At 33.8% G+C, this 21,034-nt stretch overlaps 2 protein-coding genes across 6 annotated transcripts in view; one reads left to right on the top strand and one right to left on the bottom strand.

Moving 5' to 3' along the window:
* The window catches only part of CAPS2 (calcyphosine 2), a 75,606-nt gene extending 64,120 nt beyond the window's left edge, over positions 1-11,486 (bottom strand). The window contains exons 1-2 of one of the 2 annotated variants that reach the window (XM_045519449.2): positions 11,426-11,486; positions 10,905-10,980 (exon numbers count right to left, since the gene is read on the bottom strand). The gene's annotated coding sequence lies outside the window, so the exon portion shown is untranslated. The remainder of the gene's footprint in view (positions 1-10,904; positions 10,981-11,425) is intronic. The other variant, XM_074375388.1, reaches the window with a different exon arrangement.
* Positions 11,487-11,518: 32 nt separating this feature from the next.
* GLIPR1L2 (GLIPR1 like 2) overlaps positions 11,519-21,034 on the top strand; it is a 52,041-nt gene continuing 42,525 nt past the window's right edge. For all 4 annotated transcript variants that reach the window (XM_074375394.1, XM_074375391.1, XM_074375392.1 and 1 more), the window contains exons 1-3: positions 11,519-11,798; positions 18,815-19,060; positions 20,907-21,010. In XM_074375394.1, the coding sequence (XP_074231495.1) occupies positions 11,565-11,798; positions 18,815-19,060; positions 20,907-21,010 (584 nt within the window). In that variant the 5' untranslated portion in view covers positions 11,519-11,564. The remainder of the gene's footprint in view (positions 11,799-18,814; positions 19,061-20,906; positions 21,011-21,034) is intronic.

The following is a 21,034-nucleotide window of genomic DNA, read 5'->3' as shown; positions in this document are numbered from 1 at the left end:
GACCTTTTCTTCTGCTGAACAGATAGAGTCAGGATGGTTCACCTTAATCCAAATACAACTTAGTCAAGGATGGGTTAGAATTTTTCCAAGGTATGGTTTTCCTCTGTTTGCTCTTTCCAAGGATATGGACTTCTAAGGCTTTCCACTGGGAGGCTGGTATGTTCGTTGCCGCCTCTCCCTGGTGGGTTCTGAACTCAAATCCTTATTGCTTTAGCACAGAGAAATTACTGAAAAATCTGTTTTGATTTCCAAAGGCTTTCAGCCTAGGTTTTTAGCCTCCTGATTGTCAACAGCTTCAAAATTAAACAAATAGCTTGAGGGCAAAATGGACATCTCTTGGGCTCATTTCCTCCACCTCTATGTCCCACCTGGATCTTAAACTACTCAGTTCTCCAATGTTATCTCTCTAGTTCTGCAAGGCCAACCAAAGCCCTGCTAGTTTCTCTGTTTCCCAAAAATTCGCCTCTGCTTGAGCCAAGCCTAGTTTTTTCGCCCTAGACCTGGGCCCAGAATCAACACATGTTCCCATGGAAATAGTAGCTTTCATAACATCAGCCCTCCTCTCTATGGATGTCCTGCTCTGAAATCTTGACTCCAGTCTTTGTTGCTTTAGGAAATGTCTGATGTTCTTAAATATTGTTTTTGTTGCATTTTATTTGAATTATCTAGCTGTGCTTGATGAGAGCTTTTGTCTGTCATAAACTACTCCATCCCAGAGATTTAAACAGCTCCTGACGAGTCTCCAAGACAGAACTGTACAAGCTACGAAGGCTACATACAATAAAGCTTTGATACTTGGTAGGAAGTCCTCCCTCAACTTGTTCCTTTTCCAAATTTAGAAATTATCTGGCTATTCTTGGCCATTTGCTCCTGCAAATTAATGGAAATTATCATTTCCACAGAAGACCTTGAAATTTTGGTTGGAATTATGCTGAATTTATAGATAAACTTGGGAAGAAATAATATCTTTACAGCATTGACTATTTCCATTAATAAAGACTGTTTATTTGGATATTTTTAAATGTCTTTTAAGTTTTGAAAATTTGAGGTCTTGCATCTAAGATTCCTTGGTAACGTGTATTTGTTGCTATTGTAAAAGGTATTTTAAATTACACTTCCTAATTGATTTTTTTTGATGATTCATAGAAATACAAACTATTTTTTACATTGGTTTACTATCCAAGAATCTTACTGAATTATCTTATTATTTCTAATACTTTGATTCTCTTGGATTTTCCATGACAATCATGTTATCTGCAAAAAATTCTGGTTTTGTTATTTCTTCTAATCCTTGTATCAGTTGTTTATTTCATTAATATTAATAGTCAATGAATCCTCCAAAGCAATGTTGAACATAAACTATTTTATGTAACACCATTCTCTCATTCCTGACTTTAGACAGTGTTTCACCATTATGCGTATTTGCTTTAGATTGTTCTTCATTAGTCCTCATTGTCAGGTTATGAAAGTTTTCTCTTTTCCTTGTTTTGCTGTGAGCTTTTATTTTGCATGAATGTTTAATTTTACCAGATATTTTTTTCTGCATCTCTTGAAATGATCCCCAATTTTTTTTCCTTTCATGCCGCAACATTGTAAACTACATCAAAGGATTTTTCCCTTTTGGTTTTTTTTTTTCTTTTGGGAAATTGTTTTGGAAATAATATTTTATATCTTTAAAAAATTACTTGTGCTTTAAATTCCTCTTTGAATAAATGTAATTTTTTAAAATTGGCCCATTTCATTAATGTTTCCAAATTATTGTAAAGAGGTAGGTACATGGTGGTTTTAAAATTTTTATAATCTATGTTTTATCATTTTCTATTTCCTGTTTCCATTTTGTTTATTGTTTCTCTTGTTATTTTTTAAACCATTTTTGAACTATAATTAACATACAAAATTGTACATATATTTAATGAATACAGTGAGATTTATATTTTCATATAGGTACTACAGTTAAGTGATGGCTCAGTAATCCAATTTTAAACTATCCTTTCATTCCCATGATAAATCCAACTTAATCATGAGGTTACTTTTATAGATGGCTAGACTCTTGTTAAGAACATTTTACTTATAACTTTTGCATTTAATTTCAGAATTATGATTGGACTGTAATTTTCCTCCTTCATTTCTCCTCGTATGCTTTTGACTTCAAGGTTGTAGTTGTCTCATAAAAGAAGTTGAAACTTGGGAACGAAACATTAATATTTTGTTTACAGTTTATGTAAGCTTCTCATTTATTTTTTGAATGGGAAAAATTTTCTATAAAACTATTTTGCTCTGGTGTGTGCATATGCTTATAGAAGCTTAATTACTGATTTAATTTCTTTAACTGTTACGTGATACTCAGATTTTTAGGGGGAAATTAGCCAATTTTTGTTTTATCCAGGTTTTACTGCCATTCTCTTATATTTTTATCCCTGCTCTGTTGTATTCCACCTATTTAAGTTCTATGACTTTTGACTTTTGTTGATCAGTTTCTATAGAAAATCAGCTTTTAGCTTTTTGACTTCCTTTTTTGAAAGGCAGGAAATACAGCATAATGGTTAAATGTACAGGCCTTGGGGTTAGATGGCTTAACTCAGGAGGTGATTAAGAGAATTATGTCTGATAAACCATACAGAGTGATGTTCTCAAATTTTAGCTTTTATCATAGTTAAGTTCCTCATTATTTTCTGCCATTTGACCCTTTTTTTCCTTCACACTAATCACTCTCTAAAAGGATACTTTTTATTCACTTTTATTCATTTATTCAACTTTAAAATTGATGATAGATTTTCTCCCCTTACTTTTCTGAAAGGAAAGGACCTTTACTTTTTCCTGATAACCATTATATCCAAGCTTCTAGAATTATGCTCAATATATAGCAGACACTCAAAAATGAATAAATGAATGAAAATAAATGAAATAAATGAATTCTTAACAAACTGCAGGACCCTGGTACTCCAAACTCAACATGAAGGAATTATAATCTTATCTCTGGGACTTTAAATGGGGATGGCAGAGTGCCAAAAATAAAGTTAACTACTGGTATATAGTTCACCTATTTCAGGGTTTTGTGCCTTCAGTGTGAGAGGTGTTCCAGAAATATGTGCTGACATGACATTATTGTCAGGGGACATCACACAGATTTTTAAGTACTGTGGGATTCGGGGAAGAAGCTTTAATTTTCTTGAATTAAAAAGCCAAGCTAAGTTTTAAGTTTCCTAAGTTGATTCTCTTATTCAAAAAGCCAGAAACACAAATGAATGCATTTAATTTTATATTAATTTTTTTCTGTTTTAGAAAATAAAGAACGTGATAGTCTTCAAAGTACGTATCAAAATATTTCAGTATTGATTCAATTGCATCCTCGCCTTGAAACTACATTGAGTCCTTAACTGTTGTGTTTTATTGACAGCGTATCCAAACTGGAATCCACCTGGGCTAGCACCTCAGCAGACAGCATGTAGTCCACTGTGCCTAATTCTTGTTCTTCTGAGAATGTTTTAATTGCCATTTATAGACAAGAGAAATTCTAAGACATGACAACAAAGGAACAGTTTACGGCTAAATGTAACTCTTAATTATTAAAATGCCTAAATTCTTATCTATTATCTACATTTAATGTCTGTTTTTAATCCAAAAGATGTACTGTACGGTGATTTTTTTAAAATTTTACATATATTCAAAAGAGTTCCAATCTCTAATATTACAGATTGTCATTTTTATTACAGCAGACTTAAAGATTTAAACATTTAGACTAGATATTTTCCTTATCTGCTAGTAATTTCCTTCAAGAATTTCGTCAACATTATTCAGAAACAAAATGTTTTTAAGGAACATTTCAGATAGCATGTAATGTTATATTATGGTCATAATCAACAGTTGGGAAAATAGATAAGAACAGATAAATTCAAAAAGGGAAATCAATTAAATTTTAAACCTTTGGAAAGTAAATGTGTTCTGAAGATTAAAATTATACCCCTTTAGGATTAAGAGATTTTCATCTCTTTTAGGAGATTTTATATTAAAATATGCCCTGTGTAAAATAACAGGATGCAGGTGTACCTTTCAAAACCCCATAAAAAATTACCTGTAGTACAGTTAACAACATCTCTACAAATAAAAGAACTGATGAATTCTGGTTGTCTGAAGACAAAAAAAAAAAAGATTATTCAATTAATTCAGTTTTTAAATTCACTTATGTTTGGCTCCTATGGACTAAATTATCTAGATCTTTTTCTTCACAACTAAAGCAACCACCAACTTCCCTCAGTTATAAATATTATAAACCATTTAAAAATGTATTTTTAACATGGTTGAGGATCATTTTGCATATATTACCAAACACCTAGGAATTTCTACATACCTGAGTGATTGACAATATTCTTAAAAGAGAAGCCAAGTGATTTTATATTTCAAATTGGCTTGTATTAGTCAAGGTTCTCCAGAAAAACAGAACCAATGTAGGGATGGGGGAGTTGGGGGGAGGTGGGTGGAGGGAGAGTGAGTGAGAGGAGAGATTTTAAGGAATTGTCTTACACAGTTGTGGTGGCTAGCAAGTCTAAAATCTGTAGGACAAACTGGCAGGATGGAGATTTAAGTAAGAGTTACTGCTGCAGCCCAAAGTCTGGGAAATCAGGCAGAATGTCTATGTTGTAATCTAAAGGCAAAATTCCTCCAGAAAATCAGTCTCTGCTCATAAGGCCTTCAACAGACTGGATGTGGCCCACCCACGTTATGGAAGGTAATGTGCTTTAGTTAAAGTCAACTGATTGTAAATGTTAATCACATCTAAAAAATACCTTTACAGCAATATCTAAACTAGTGCTTGACCAAACACTAACCACCACAGTCTAGCCACATTAATACATAAAATTAACCATCACACTGCTCTTCGGCACCATGTATATAGTTATTATCTTTTTAGTAGAATAAACTATTGCTATTTGCTTAAATATTGCATTGTTAAAATTCGAATTCATAATTGACTACTCCCTAACTTGCAGCTTGAAATAGTCTAACGATAAATCAACACATATACGGTATACTTTTCCACTTACTGCATTGTTTATTGTTGGGTTGTCTCCATGGATTTTTAATCACACTTTTTCATTAACAATTAAAATATCTTCTGGTTTTTAATATAATTACTCCATTACTTCTTCAGACTTATTTGTCAAAGAGCATATAAGTTTAAGTCAGATTAATTGAAATCCTACAGACCACATTAAAAAAATGAACTTTTACAGAATTATACCTCCTGATTTTGAAGAAATATTTGTCATTAGCACTGTTGTAAGAACTTGCAAGTAGGGCAGCTGTCAGATAATGGGACCTCTACATGCAGAGTTGTCTACCTACTCCAAAACAGTGAGCAGAGGCTGGGCAGGTGGCATGCCTCTGCCTCACTAGTGGGGTTCCCCCCTTACTAGCACGAAGGGAAAATTCAGGGCCAAGGGGATGTCTTCTCCTTGTGATCATACCCATAGGCTCTTGACAGAACATCTTAGAGGCTCAGCACCACTTCAATTTTTTCACTCTGAGCAGATCTTGCTCTTAGTAGTGACCATAAGTAACCCTCCTATTTCACGCCGTGTGGAATTACTAGACAAACAGCGCTGGACTTGGCCTTTTCAAATTACTGAGGGCAGCTCACTCAAGATTTGAACAGTGCATTTTTCTGGGGATCCTTTTGTCCTACTAGGCTATATCTGAAGTTTCCAGAAATTGCCTAATCAGTTGGAGTTATAGTGATCAGACTCTTCAGTCTTAACAGGGCCAGATATATTCCATTCTCATCCCTTGGGAAAGATGGTGAAAAGATGATTTAAACTATAGTCTCTGTATTTTTTTGATTATGCAAAATCAAAAAATATTGAGAGTGATCAACATTCCTGGTTTGCCTGGGACTGAGGGGGGTCCAAGGACACAGGAAAACAAGATAAACCCAGGACATTCCTTAAAAAACCAGGAAGTTGGTGACCCTAAGCCTGAACAAAAGTGTACATGTACTATTTAATTACATGTACCATGTGTATGTCTATAATAGAGCAATAGATATTTTAAAATACACAAAAATTTGACCTGAAAAGAATGACAAAATGAATTTGAAAAATGACTGCTAAAGAGATGTTTACACTAGGAAGACAAGAATCAAATGATCAATATTATTTGAGTGCACTTGTATCTTTAATCTACAATCCTTCAGTTTTTTTTTTAAGACATATGAGCATTTTGTGATGGTTGGCTTAGTTAAAACTAAGTAATGCAAATCTGTAATTAAATCTGCATGAGTTAACACACTGCAGCAAAAGAAGCAAAACAAATCCCATAGTCATCAGTCACAGGGGAACTCTCATTTTCCCTCAGGAAAGCTCCATACCCCTTGACATTGCCTCCTAGTCACAAAGCACCAGGAACCCACTTGGACTTTGCATACATTGTACTTGCTCCTGGTAGCTAGTGAGACCACACCGATTGTCATAAGGGTAATTCCATAATTATGTATTAAGAATGTGTAACGTGTCTGGCAAAATGCTAAGTGTTAAAATGTATTTTAGTTCTTGTCCATATAATAAGTGAAAATTAGATAGCATTTATTAACAGTATTAATTTAATAATAGTAATAGCTAACATTAAGTAATGTTTACAATGGACTCAGTGCTTCAAATATAAGAATATATATAATCCTCTCAATAATTCTGTGAGGCTGATGCTAGTAATTTTCATTTCTTGAACTATTAGTAGATTTAAACATTTTCATAAATAATGTTCAGATTTATAAAAATATTTTTTGAGAATTATTAAGACAGTCTGCAGGAATGCTATCTTTCGGTGGGAGGATTCCTGGGAACTGTTGCATAATATAGCCATGCCAAATAAATATTAACCTCCAGAATACAGGAGTAATGTAAATTTAGGAGTCAAAATTCTATATAAACTTTCCCAGATTCATACTCAATTTTATGAGGCAAACTGCAGTTTAGTTCCTAAGACTCAAATTCATCCTAGAATCTGGTTATGCATAGTCCATCTTAGCAATATGTGAAAAGAACAGGTGTAGTATGAATATTTCCACTATACTGTTTTGAATCTTTTTTTTTTTTGATGGTGGTGGTAAATTGTCCATTCATTTTCATTCATTTTTCTAATGGTGCTGTTCATATTCTTAGAAATTTTAAATGATTCTTAAGTGTGCCTGAATGACGCATCAGTGATTTTAATCCTTTGACATTTACCTAGCAAGTATCTTTCTTAGTTGGCCTTCATTTACATTTTAATAAAGTCCATCTTTCCACTCATGAATATTGGATTTTATTTGCAGCATCATTTTGGTTTTCTCTTGTAATGCTTCTCATGCACCATTATCATAATTTGAATTTCTGAATTATAGAAAAGATCAATCAAATGAGGACAGATTGAAAGTCAATAAAGTAACAATACAGCAAACAAAATAGTAGCCATCAGTATCTTTAACCTTATTTCATGATTGTTTTCCTCATATATATATTAAAAAATGTATTTTTAAACTTGCTAGCTTTTATCAAAATCAGAAAGAATATAGAATTTGAGTATTTCCTTAAAATTTCAAGCACAGCATACAGAAATCGAAAACTCAAGAAAGTCCAAAATCATCTGAGACAAGCAAGGGGCTTGAAGTCTCACTGAAATTGCCCTTATTTTTTAAGTGAAAGCAGTATCTCTATTAAATAAAACAAAAATAAATAGATATTCAAAAAGTACATCAGAAGCAGAACTTTAGTGAAATAACGTAGTGACATGTAATTTTCACATTGCTTGTAAAAAAAAAAATGATTCTGTCAATATCCTCCAATAATTCCAATGCCTTCAAGGAACATAATGTGTAAGTTATTATGTTCAAAATTAAGAAAGTTAAATCTTCTAGAGGGCTAGCTGAACAGCCCAAAATTTCAAAATTCAGAAAGTCACAAGCTATAAAAAGTTATGAGAAAACTAACACATCTTTTGGTACTGATGTATAATCTGTGATTTAATACATGATATATTAGTGATTAATCCTCAAGTCTCAAACACATCTTCAAAATTTTTGAAAAAAATACTTTAAGATATAGTACATTTAAAATATTTCTCGTGCGAAGTGCATGATGCTAGCTAACTCACTGACAGATATGAAAGGCTGAATATTTGCAAAACATTTTCAGCAAACTCAGCCTCTTTCTACACAGACCAAACTACATGTCTTCATATGCCTTTCCTCTGTACCCCCATGTTAGTCACCTGGCTTTGAAAACGAGCCCTAACACTTACTGGCTGGGTGACTTTAGACAAATTACTTGACTTCTCTTTTTCTCAGCTTTTCTATCTATAAAGTGGAAATAATAACTGTTTCTTAAGGTTTTATGATTTAAATGACCTGATATTTTCCAAAGCATTTCAAATAGCGCCAGATAGTTCTGAAAACAGTGGTGGTGATTACACAGCACTGTGAATGTAACTGCCACTGAATTTTACACTAAAAATAATTAAAATGGTAAATTTTATGTTCTGTATATTTTACCACAATAAAAAAATAAGTAGATAAATAAATGAAACAGCTCTTGATACACAATAAGAATTTTTGTAAATAAATTTTAAAATAGCTATTTATATTTGTATCGTATCTGTATTGTAATTATTTGATGATTTGTCTGCATCACCTTTAACTAAAAGCTTCATGTGGACATCCTACATATCTACCTTGTTGAGAATTTGTAACTCTAGCACCTAGCACAGGCTCTGAGACATAGGGGGCCTAAAGGAACATTTATTAAATTAATGAGTAAGACGCCCAGCAAAGGAATGGGCTGCCTAAGAGATAATGACCCCTGTTAGCGTAATTATTTAAGCAGAGGATATGGTGATCACCTATCAGTGATGTTTCAGAGAATATGTCTAATACTTTGGGAGGAATCGAAGTCTAAAATTTCTTCCTAATCTAAGATTGCATTATTCTATTTATCTTCCTCCTTAATATAGCAATTTTCATAGTCTACAGTATCAATATAATAAAGGAATTCCATCTTGAAGCACTTGCCACCTTCACCCCCACAAAACACTCTGGTCACACTAAAAAACTTTTAGCCTTTTTGGATCTCATGGCAGATTGCACGCTTTTTCCTTTGTTTAGAATGCACTGTTTCACCTGTGTGCGTCACTTTCTTGATGTCACATTCCTCAGACAGGCTTACCTGGTCCTCAAAAAGGAGGTTAGCTGGCCCACACATGCTGCAATAGCATTTTGGTTTTGTATTTATCACATGGTATAAAAGTTACCAGTTTGTACAAAATGACAACCTATGGAATGGGAGAAAATATTTGCAAACGATGTGACCGACAAGGGATTAATTTCCAAAAATATACCAAACAATTCATACAGCTAAATATTGAAAATAAATAAATAAACAATCCAATCTAAAAATTGGCAGAAGATCTAAGCAGACATTTCTCCAATGAAAACAGATAGATAGCCAAAAGGCACATGAAAAGATGTTCGACATGGCTAATTGTAAGAGATACGTAAATAAAAACTACAATGAGGTATTACACTAGTCAGAATGGCCTATCATCAAAAAGTCTACAAATAATAAATGCTGGAGAGGATGTGGAGGAAAAGAAACCCTCCAACACTGTTGGTGGGACTGCAAATTGGTGCAGCCACTATGAAGGACAGTATAGAAGTTCCTTAAAACACTAAAAATAGAGTTACCGTAAGAGCCAGTCATCCCACTCCTGGGCATATATCCGGAGAGAATTCTAGTTTGAAAAGACACATGCACCCAATGTTCACAGCAGCACTATTTACAATAGCCAATACATGGAAGCAAACTAAACGTCCATTGATGAATGAGTGGATAAAGAAGATGTATATATATATGTGTGTGTGTGTGTTTGTGTGTGTGTGTGTGTATATATATATATATATATATATATATATATACAATGGAATATTACTCAGCCATAAAAAGAATGAAATAATGTCATTTGCAGCAACATGGATGGACCTAGAGAATCACACTAAATGAAGTAAGTCAGACAAAGAAAGACAAATATATGCTATTGCTTATAAGAGGAATCTAAGAAATGATACAAATGAATGTATTTATAAAACAGAAATAGATTCACAAACATAGATAACAAACCTAGGGTTACCAAAGGGGAAGCAGAGGGGAGGGAGGGATACATTAGGAATTTGGGATTAACATATACACACTGCTATATATAAAATAACAGAGTCCTACTGTATAGCACAGGGAACTATATTCTATATCTTGTAATAACCTATGATGAAAAATTCTGAAAAATAATATATATATTATATATATTATTATATGTATGTATATCTGAATCACTTTTCTGTATAACTGAAACTAATGCAACATTGTAAAACACCTATACTTCAATTTTTTAAAAAAATAGTAAAAGAAAAAAAAAAGTTACTGATTTGCTAGCTCACCAAACTTTAAGCTACTTGGAAGCAGGGTCTGTGTCTTGTCCACTGGTCTTCCTCATCCACCTAACACATTACCTGGTAATATTTATTAAAAGAATTAAGGCATGAACGAAACCACCTTGTGAGGTCTACTGCTTTCAATTGTGTACACCACAGGTAATTTTTAAAAGCACATTTATTTTTAGATATTTTTGGTCAAACAGTTACAATGCTTTGTGGCAAAATTCTGCCCCTGTGTCAATGATTCTGAATATCTTCTTAATGCTATCGAGCACAAATATGTACCCTAAAATAATTATGCGTTTTTATTCTATGCCTAGAACTTGTGTTCTTCAAAGTTAGTTTTCTTGAGCAACATTTTTGAAGCCAAAGAATTAAGGCCAAAATTTGCTAGGACACCTGGCATTTTTGCCTGAAAGAAATGAAAACAAAAAAATGAGTTCTTACTTACTGACAATAGCGTGAACAGTGAACGTGACAATTTGTCAGAGAATATGCATGCTGATATTCCAAGCTGTCTATACGTGCTGGTGAAAGAAGAAATGAAAATATTTTAACCTCACGAGGTCTGACGATCCCGAGTCTACCCACTACACGCTGAGCTTTCCACGCTTCCATTTCTCGTGTGGTTTCCCACAAAGGATCATTAAAAAACTGAGAGAAAATCTCAAAGAGGAATTCCACCAAAAATAAGATATTCTTTTGTCCAAGAGGAAAGTAAAGGGAGCGTCCTACATTAAATTCCCAACTTAACACGTAAGGACTGAAGAAAAACGAATTTTCATCAGTATCACATAAGAATAAGTAGTTTCCTCAGACACGCTAATTATGCAGCACCTGGCATTTACAGATGACTCATTAAGAAATACGCTCTGAATAATAGTTAACTTCATTAGTTTAGCGAAAAGCCCGCACTCCTTTAACTTAAGCCTCCCAGGTTAGTTCTGCATAGTTTCCAAGAGCGCTCCCTACCTGCAACGCAGGCTCCAGCTGACGCGCCTCCTCGCCACCCGGGGAGGCGGGGCCCGGCTGGCCCGCCCCGCCTCGTAGATTGGCAGGTCATCGGGGCGGGCCGGCGCGTGCGCACTGGCCTGTCCTCGGCCGGTGCACCATGGAGTCCCCGAGGCCGTTCGCGCCGGAGTGGTGCTCCCACTGGCTTCCCCTGATGCAGGGGGGCGTTTGGAAGGCGTGGCTTTGTGAGTTCTGGCTGCTCCTGCTGAGTTCCGGTTTGAACGCGACGTTTTTGCCACACGAAGAGGACGTAACGTTTATCAATGAGTACGTGAACCTCCACAATGAGCTCCGCAGCAACGTCTTCCCCCGAGGGTCTAACTTACGCTTCATGGTGAGGCCCCAAGGCGGTTGCCCAAACCTCCCACAGCCCTTGTCCGGAGGCACCCCCTCGGCCTCAGGAAGCCCGGGCCGCTGCTCTGAGGCTTAAGGACCGCGGGGAACCTAACTTGTAGTTCGAGTTTAAAAATACACGTGAAGTTTATACATTCAAGAAGTAAAAACCGCTATCACTCGAACACATAGGTATTTACCAGGATTTTCCACAGGGCCGGGACGAGGCTGAGCAGAGGCATCCGTGCAAAATTTAAGGGGGGTTTCAGTTCGAGAAAGTGAGCGTTTAAGGCAATACTTTTCGTTAATTGAAAAATCAGCGCAAGAATATCATTGATGCAAACAGGACCAATTTAAACAAAGGCGGGAACTTTGAATTCGGGAGAGGGAGGCAAGTGAGGCGTTCTCAGGATGATGCAAGTGAAAGGTCAGAATCTGTTCCTATTTAAAATTTTGAATTTTTATCACAAATGTTTTCACACTTGTTTTGTTTTGCCCTTTAAAAATATTACTTACTTTGAATATTGAGTTCTTTGGTATGCACCCTGAATGTTTGCTCCCGAGATGGTGTTTCATTTACCTCACCCTGGTCCTGGCCCTAATTTTGCATTTCTTTACAATGTTGTACTTGCTTCTTTCCCATTTTCCCCCTATTTCTTTTTAATATTTCATCAACTGTTCCTTGTTGCTATGGAGTTGTAGTGATTGTCATGAAAAACGACTGCAAAACTTACTGAGTAAATATCTTATCAGACAATTAGGTGCTTCCAATTTACGTTGTAAATACTGTAAGGACTGTCTTGTAAGTCTTTTATTCCTTCTCGATTAGTTCTTTACGAAAAATTGAGAAATGTGATAAAAAATTAAGGATGTGATTTTTTAACTTTATATGATACATAGCAGTTGCTATTTTAAAGGAATATGCCAAATTAAGCAAATACCAGCAGTTTAGAAGTATTCCGTTTTCACCACATCCAACTGGCTGGGGCACTTTCAATCACTTGCAAAACTAGTATATTATAAATGGGTACTTAACTTTAAGGTTAATTTTAAAATGCTCTTTTGATTGGAGGTATTTTCGTTCTTTTTTTGTTCATTTTCTTTACCTTTTGTATTGTCAGTAATTTCCACTTCTGTTTATATATTTTCTTATAGAAATATATACTATAACTAGCATTGTATTTGCTGAAGATAGTTTTAGCCAAGCCATTTTTGGTCTTTTGATCTTAGAGTTTGAGGATATTTGAGAATTATATCTATGTATTTCCTACCCATTGTGATTAATTCTCTTTTTTCTAAGTTTGGAGGTTAGCCTTCCTCCAGATAATAAACACAATACTTAAAAATTTTTTTTAAAATAATTTTCTCTGCTTTATGTTAATTTTTATTGTCTTTCATTATATATATATATATATATATTTTTTTTTTTTTTGGCAGGGGGCGGTAATTAAGTTTATTTATTTATTTTTAGAGGAGGTACTAGGGATTGAACCCAGGACCTCATGCACGCTAAGCATGCACTCTACCACTTGAGTTATATCCTCCCCACAACACACAATACTTTTTAGTACAACTTTTTGTACCTTTTGTATTCCTACACTCTAAAATTTTTATTTCAGACATAAGGTATAGAGAATAATACAGTGTCCCCATAATATATATCTTAATATGTGAACCTTTCTAAAGAAATAGTGTTTTGGGTACAGTTTAAAATCCCACCCTAAATTTTACCCTTCTCTTCTTTCTATGAGTTGGTATGTATTTTTCCCATGGATTTTACTAGGATGTAAATAATAACTGTAACAAGTATAGTCTATCATAATGGTATGGTCTACTTAGAACTTTTCCTTGACAGATTTGGAAATTATACATTTTATTTTTATTTTTCATTGATTATGCTTAACATTTTAACATATATACATTATGAAGTCCAAAGTTAGTCAACATTTATAATCTCCTTCCAAATATTAAAAAGATATTACAACACATAAATTTTGAATGTCTCCTATCCACTTCCATGCTGTTGTTGTCATCTAGTATTTTTGCTCTACCTTGTTTTTAAACTCAAAAATTTATTTTTTTATTGTAAAAAAAAACATAACATAAAATTTACCATTTAACCATCTGTAAGTGTATAGTTCCATGGTTTTAAATACATCACATTGTTATCTGTAAGTGTATAGTTCCATGGTTTTAAATACATCACATTGTTATACAATCATCACCATCATTCATCTCCGAACACTTTCATCTTCCCCAGTTGAAACTCTGTACCCACTAAACACTAACTCCCTTCCTCCCAGTAGCAACCACCATCTTACTTTCTGTCTCATAAATTTGACTACTCCAGGTAATTCATGTACGAATCATAACTATTTCTTTTTGTGACTGACTTACTTCACTTAGCATGTCTTCAAGATTCATCCATGTTGTAGCATATGTCAGAATTTCCATCCTTTTAAAGGCTTAATAATATTCTACGTTATGTATATACCACATTTTGTTTATCCATTCATCTTTCAATGGACACGAGTTTCTTCTGCGTTTTGGCTATTGTAAATAATGCTGCTGTGGACATAGGTATGTGAATAAATATCTGTCCTGTTCCCTGCTTTCACCTCTACTGAGCATATACCCAGAACTGGCATTGCCAGAACATGGAGAAATTCCATATTTAACTTTATGAAGAACTGCCATTTTGTTTCCCATAGTGACTGCACATTTCACAGTCCCACCAGCAATGCACAGGGTTTCATTTTCTCCACATCCTTGCAAACACTTGTTGTTTTCTGTTTTTTTGATATAACCACTTAATGGGAAGTGAAGTGGTATGTTGTTATGGTTTTGACTTTCATTTCCCCAGTGATTAATGATGTTGAGCGTCTTTCCAGGTGCTTATTGGCCATTTGTATATCTTCTTTGTAGAAATATCTATACAAGTCCTTTGCTTATCTTTTTGTCAGGTTGTTAGGGTTTTTTGTTATAGGAGTTGAAGGAATTCTTTATACATTCTGGATAAAATCTCTTATTAAATATATGATTTGCAAATGTTTTCTCCCATCCATAGGTTGCCTTTTCATTCTGTTAACAGTGTCCTTTGATACACAAAAATTTTTCATTTTGGTGAAGTCTAATTTATCTATTTTTCATCTTGTTGCCTGTGCTTTTGCTGACATATTTAAGAAATCATTGACAAATCCAATGTCATGAAGCTTTCCCCCTTTGTTTTCTTCTAGGAATTTTATAGTTTTAGGCAACAGTTACATAAAAATGTGCTCAACATGACTAGTCATCTGGGAAATGCAAACTAAAACCACAATAAGGTATCACCTCACACTTGTTAGAATGTCTATCATCAAAAAAGACAAGAGATAACAAGTATTGGTGAGAATATGGAGAAAAGGGAAACTTCGTGTGTTGTTTGTGGAAATGTATATTGGTGCAACCACAATGGAAAACAGTATGGAGTTTCCTCAAAAAATTAAAAAGAGAACTACTATGTGATACAGCAATCCCACTCTTGGGTATCTATCCAAAGGAAATGAAACAGGATATCAAAGATATATCTGCTCTCCTATGTTCATTGCAGCATAATTCACAGTTATTCACAACAGCCAAGATACAGAAACAACCTGAGTGTCCATTAATGGATAAATGGACAAAGAAGAAGTGATGTGTATGTCTACGATGGAATATTGTTCAGCCATGAGAAAGAAGGAAATTCTGCCATTTGCAACAACTTTGATGGAACTTGAGGGCACTGTACCCAGTGAAATAAGTCAAACAGAGAAAGACAAATATTGCGTGGTATCACTTATATGTGGAATCTAAAAAAAAAAGAGTCAAACTCAGAAACAGAGAGTAGACAAGTGATTGCCATGGGTTAGGTGTTGGTAGGAATTGGAAACAGGAAGAGGTTGGTAAAAGTGTACATTTATCTATAATGTAGCTTTTTTAGCTATAAGATGAATAAGATCTGAGGATCTAATGTAAAACTTGGTGACTATGGTTGATAACATTGTATTATATAAATGAAAAAAAGGAAACTTTAGCCTCTGTTTTCAACTGTAATTTTATTCAAGTTTGAGCAAAGGAATTTGTAACTATCATAACTTATTTGCACACTGTCATGATAAGCAATGAAATAAAACGCTTATGAATTTGAGACTTGAGAGACTTCCTGGGTTTAAATCCTGGCTCCACATTTAACTGGCTATAAGTGGCTATAAATAGATTTCTTAATTTTGTGTTTCAGTAACTTCCTTTGTGAAACAGAAACAGTAATAATAATGCATACCTTATAGGGTTATTGTAAACATTAAGTGAAATAATGCATAAATAACACTTAGAAACGAAGATCAAAAAACTCAACTAAAAAATGGGCAGTGGACCTGAATAGACATTTTTCCAAAGAAGATGTACAATAGCCAACAGACACATGAAAAGGTGCTGAACATCACTAATCATCAAGGAAATGAAAATCAAAGCTACAATGAGATGTCACCTTAATCTGTCAGAATGTCGGTCATTGAAAAGACAAGAGATAGCAAGTGTTGGTGAGGATGCAGGAAAAAGGGAACCTTTGTGCACTGTGGTGAGAATGTATATTGGTGCAGCCACTATGGAAAATGGTATGGTGGTGCCTCAAAAAATTAAAAATAGAACTACCATACAGTCCAGCAATTCCATTTCTGGGTATTTTTCCAAAGGAAAAAAAAAAGTAATTCAAAAAGATATCTGCATTCCTATGTTCACTGCAGCATTATTCACAATAGCCAAGATATGGAAGCAACCTAAGTGCCCGTCGATATGTGAATGAATAGAGAAGATGTATATATACACAATGGAATATTACTCAACCATGAGAAGAATGAAATCTTGCTATTTGCGACAACATGGATGGACCTAGAAGATATGCTAAGTGAAATTAATCAGAAAAAGAAAAATACCATAGGATTTCACTTGTATGTGGAATCTAAAAAACAAAACAAATAAACAACCATTACCAAATAGAAACAGAGTCATGGAAAAAGAGAACAAACAGGTGTTTGCTAGAGGAGAGGGGATGGGGGATGAGTGAAATAGGTGAGGGAAATTAAGAGGTACAAACTTCCAGTTACAAAATAAATGAGTCATGGGGATGAAACATACAATGTGGGAAATACAGTCAATAATAATATAATATCTTTGGCGACAGATCATAACTAGATTCGTTGTGCTGATCATTTTGTAATGAATGGAAATATCCAATCACTATGTTGTTTACCAGAAACTACACTTCAAAAAAACCCCCAGACTCATAGAAAAAGAGATCAGATTTGTGGTTCTCAGAGGTGGACACTGAAGGGAGGGGGAATTGGATGAAGGTGATCAAAGGTACAAACTTCCAGTTATAAGATAAATACTAGGGATGTAATGTACAACATGATTAATATAATTAATACTGCTGTCTGTTAATCTTAAATTGTTAAGAGAGTAAATCCTGAGTTCTCATCACAAGGAAAAAATTTTTTTCTTTTTATTTTATATCTGTATGAGATAATGGATGTGCACTAAACTTATTGTGGTAATCATTTCATGATATATTATGCTGTACACCTTACACTTATAGAGTGCTCAATGTCAATTATATCTCAATAAAAATGGAAAGGAAAAAAAAAGCCACTTAGTGACTAGTGCATAGTAAGCATCTGGTATGCAAATAATATGCAAAGTAAGGCAGTAGAAAGAAGGACAGTGGAGCATTGTTTGCGAATGGGACAGAATCTGAAAGATCATTACTAGTGGACTGGTAACATTTATTATATGCTAGCCATCCTATTAAATACTATGTAGAGTCTGTAAAAATTAGGTAGACCTAATTGTGCTACTATGCAACCCTCTCTCTAAGTGAAAACTGCAAGTGGTAGGCCAGTAATATTCTGTATGGTATGATTAAAACAGCACAAGGACAAATACCACAAAATACTCACCTAAAGCATCCTAACTTATATTTGAATGTGTGTGTCTATAGAGATAGAGAAATGTATACATAAAATTTTTTTTACAGCGATTACCTTTGGGGAGGGAAATAGTGTGGGGAGGGAGGGGATATTTTAAAAGGTTGATTTATTTTCTGTAATATATTTTCTGTAGTCATGTATAATCTATGAAATTATCTAAGAAAACTCTAAGGACATCTCAGTATTGTTTTTAAGAAATGTTTACTTACTTTCAGATATACTGTAGCATAAATACTTGGCATGTTGGTTTTACAACTATTTTGTTGACTGTTCTATGTGTGTTGTCTTTGTTCTTGTCCTTTACTAAACAATGAACTTAATGAGCCTCTAAATATAATAAAAGTACACATTTCTGGGTGTTTCCAGATTGCTAGCCAGGGAGCAGCATCGTGTGATATTTTCTCACATTTCTAGGAACATCTGTAAAACTTTTATAACATTTACCAACTACCACTGTGTGTTAAAATTATAATTATATGAATGTATATGTACATATATATATATAATCCCTGAGCATTCTCCTAACAACAGTAAGCAACTAGCAAAATTTATGTTGACTTTGTATTTTATTACTCACAACAGTTCGCATATAATCATTGCTCAATAAATAGTTCTTAGATGAATATTTTGAATTATCATATAAATATTTTGAATTATGTATAAAGGGCATGAGATTAAAAATATACATTTTCTGAATAGACTACATGTAAGAGTATTATACAGTTCTGAACAGACTACATGTAAAAGTACTATAATCGTTTGCATCATCGAACAATCTGATTTTTTAATTACAAGTATATGCATAGGCCTTTGTCTTCAAGAAATAGTTGTTTTAGTTATGATTATCTCAAAAACCTTTTCCCCCTCATATAAATTTCACAAACCAGACCCATAAGCACAAAGTAAGAATTGTTTTCTTTAAATATAACTATGAGAACTCAAGGAGAATAATTTTAAGCACAAAAATGCCTCATTATTACTATTTTGTTTTCTTTACTTTTTGCATTTTTTTCAGACCTGGGATGTAGCTTTGTCACGGACTGCTAGAGCATGGGGGAAAAAATGTGTGTTTGAGCGTAACACTCATTTAGAAGAACTAAAAATGGCCCATCCTGTATTTAATGGCATTGGTGAAAATATTTGGGTCGGCCCTGAAAATGAATTTACTGCAAGTATTGCTATCAGAAGTTGGTTTGCAGAGAGGAAAAAGTACAATTTTGAAAAGAACAGTTGCTCTGCTAACTGTTCTAATTATATACAGGTATGTAATTTTTATATTATTAATCCAATAGACTCCTTAATTGCTTTAATACCAAGTTTTTATTGATTATGTTTCAATTTTATAAATAAAATCAAATGGTAAATTTATTACCTCTAATAGAATCAAACTCCTAATTAGTCTTAGATTTTCTAAATGTTCACAATTCCTTCTATTATTTGAACCATGTGATTAAAACATTCTTTTAAATATAACAAATTTAATCTCCATACCCAAAGATGATAGGTGCTTTTCTAAAATAATGCACACTAGAAAAGGAAGTAAGAAACCACCGAATAACAATTATTTTTAATTTATTGACTATAAACATAGCAAAAGACTTGATTTTTTTGCACAGATCAATACACATACTACTAGATAACTAACTGATTAAAATATTTCAAGCACAAATACATAATATTATTTTCCTGCCGCTTGTCTAACAATCCACCCTTACACTATGTGCTCCAAGAATACTGAACTATTTTTTTCTAAGCGTACATTTATTATTTTACATATCACATTATTTTATAATCATCTATTTATATATCTGATACTGTACTAAGAGCAGGGAACTTGTCTTTCCATATATTCTGAACACCACATGACATTATTTAGGTGTTCAATTAATATCTGTATTAGGAATCAAGAAGTTAGTGAATTAATTTCCAAGCTTATTTAAAGGGTGATTATTTTTCAAGCAGTAGACTCTGATATAGAACTTAAAATCTTGGAATTTTTGATGTTGAGCCCATGTCTTTCTGTTCCATCAAATGAATCATGTTTCAGACATTTTTTGATCAGTTCTTTCTTCTAGAAAGTTAGACTTGTTCTCTATTGTCTTGTTCATGTCAAACCTGGACTCCTTAATAAGACTTCAATTCTCTTGAGTAAACCAGCCATGTCTACTCCCTGACCTACACCCTCTGTATTTTTTGCCTCCTTAATTCCAGTCTCTTAGACATTTTCATTGCCTGCATTTGACTTGTCTAACTGCAGTCCAACTGTTGCAGACATTCTATTCTCTATTCTTTGAATACATCACTCTATTTCTTTTGGAATCACACTTTTAAAATCACTAAGGCTTGGGATATAGAGAAACGGAAAACAAGTGGTTCCTCTCTCTCCCGCAGAGGTTAACAAAATGAGACAGGTGTTGTTGTTCACTTGAAAATATTGAGAATATTAAAGCCATTCAGAAATTTATGGAATATCTTTAATTATTCTCATATTTTTGCTCCAAGACCTGTTTTTCAAGAAATTATTTTATAGGAACCAGCTCTTTTATTCACTTTTTTTTTTAATGGAAGGCTCAGACTCTGTTTTATTTTATAATGGAATTTCCTCAACAAAAGAAAAATGCTGATAGCATTTAATTACTTTCTACCCTTGTACTGTTTTTTTTTTTTCCCTTCTGTACTCTTACTGTCCCCTCTTTTTTCCTCTCTATTCACAACTTCCATTCTTCCAAAACTTTTTCTTCTCTTGTTTCCCCCTTCCTCTCTGCCAATAACCTAGAATTCTCAGATTCAACAGAAGGTTGAAAGTTGATTCAGCAGGTGTGTCTTCTTTAGGCTCTAAAACATTATTTTGGATTCGTTTTTCTCAAAACTCTTTATCCTAAGAATACAGTTTTGGTAGAATCCGTTAAAGTGTTTCTCTGCATGCACTTGGAAATGCTTCCCTAAGTCCGTGATAATTCTCTACCTGCATCCAAATGAAGAATAATTCATATTCCTTGAATTGTTTGGTTAAAGGTTCTATATGAATTGAATATAGTCTTGTCTGTAATGTGACAGAATAAATGTTTAGAATTAAATTTATGTTTTATTTAAAAATTTTGTTTTAGCTTGTTTGGGACAGGTCTTACAAAGTTGGTTGTGCTGTTACTCCATGCTCAAGAATTGGACATATTAAACATGCAGCACTCTTCATATGCAACTATGCACCAGGGTAAGTTACTTTAAATTTTTTAAA

Source organism: Camelus bactrianus, chromosome 12, assembly GCF_048773025.1.
Source record: "Camelus bactrianus isolate YW-2024 breed Bactrian camel chromosome 12, ASM4877302v1, whole genome shotgun sequence".
Lineage (NCBI taxonomy): Eukaryota > Metazoa > Chordata > Mammalia > Artiodactyla > Camelidae > Camelus > Camelus bactrianus.
The sequence above is the reverse complement of the archived record's forward strand: the minus strand, read 5'-3'. Positions and strand labels throughout refer to the sequence as shown.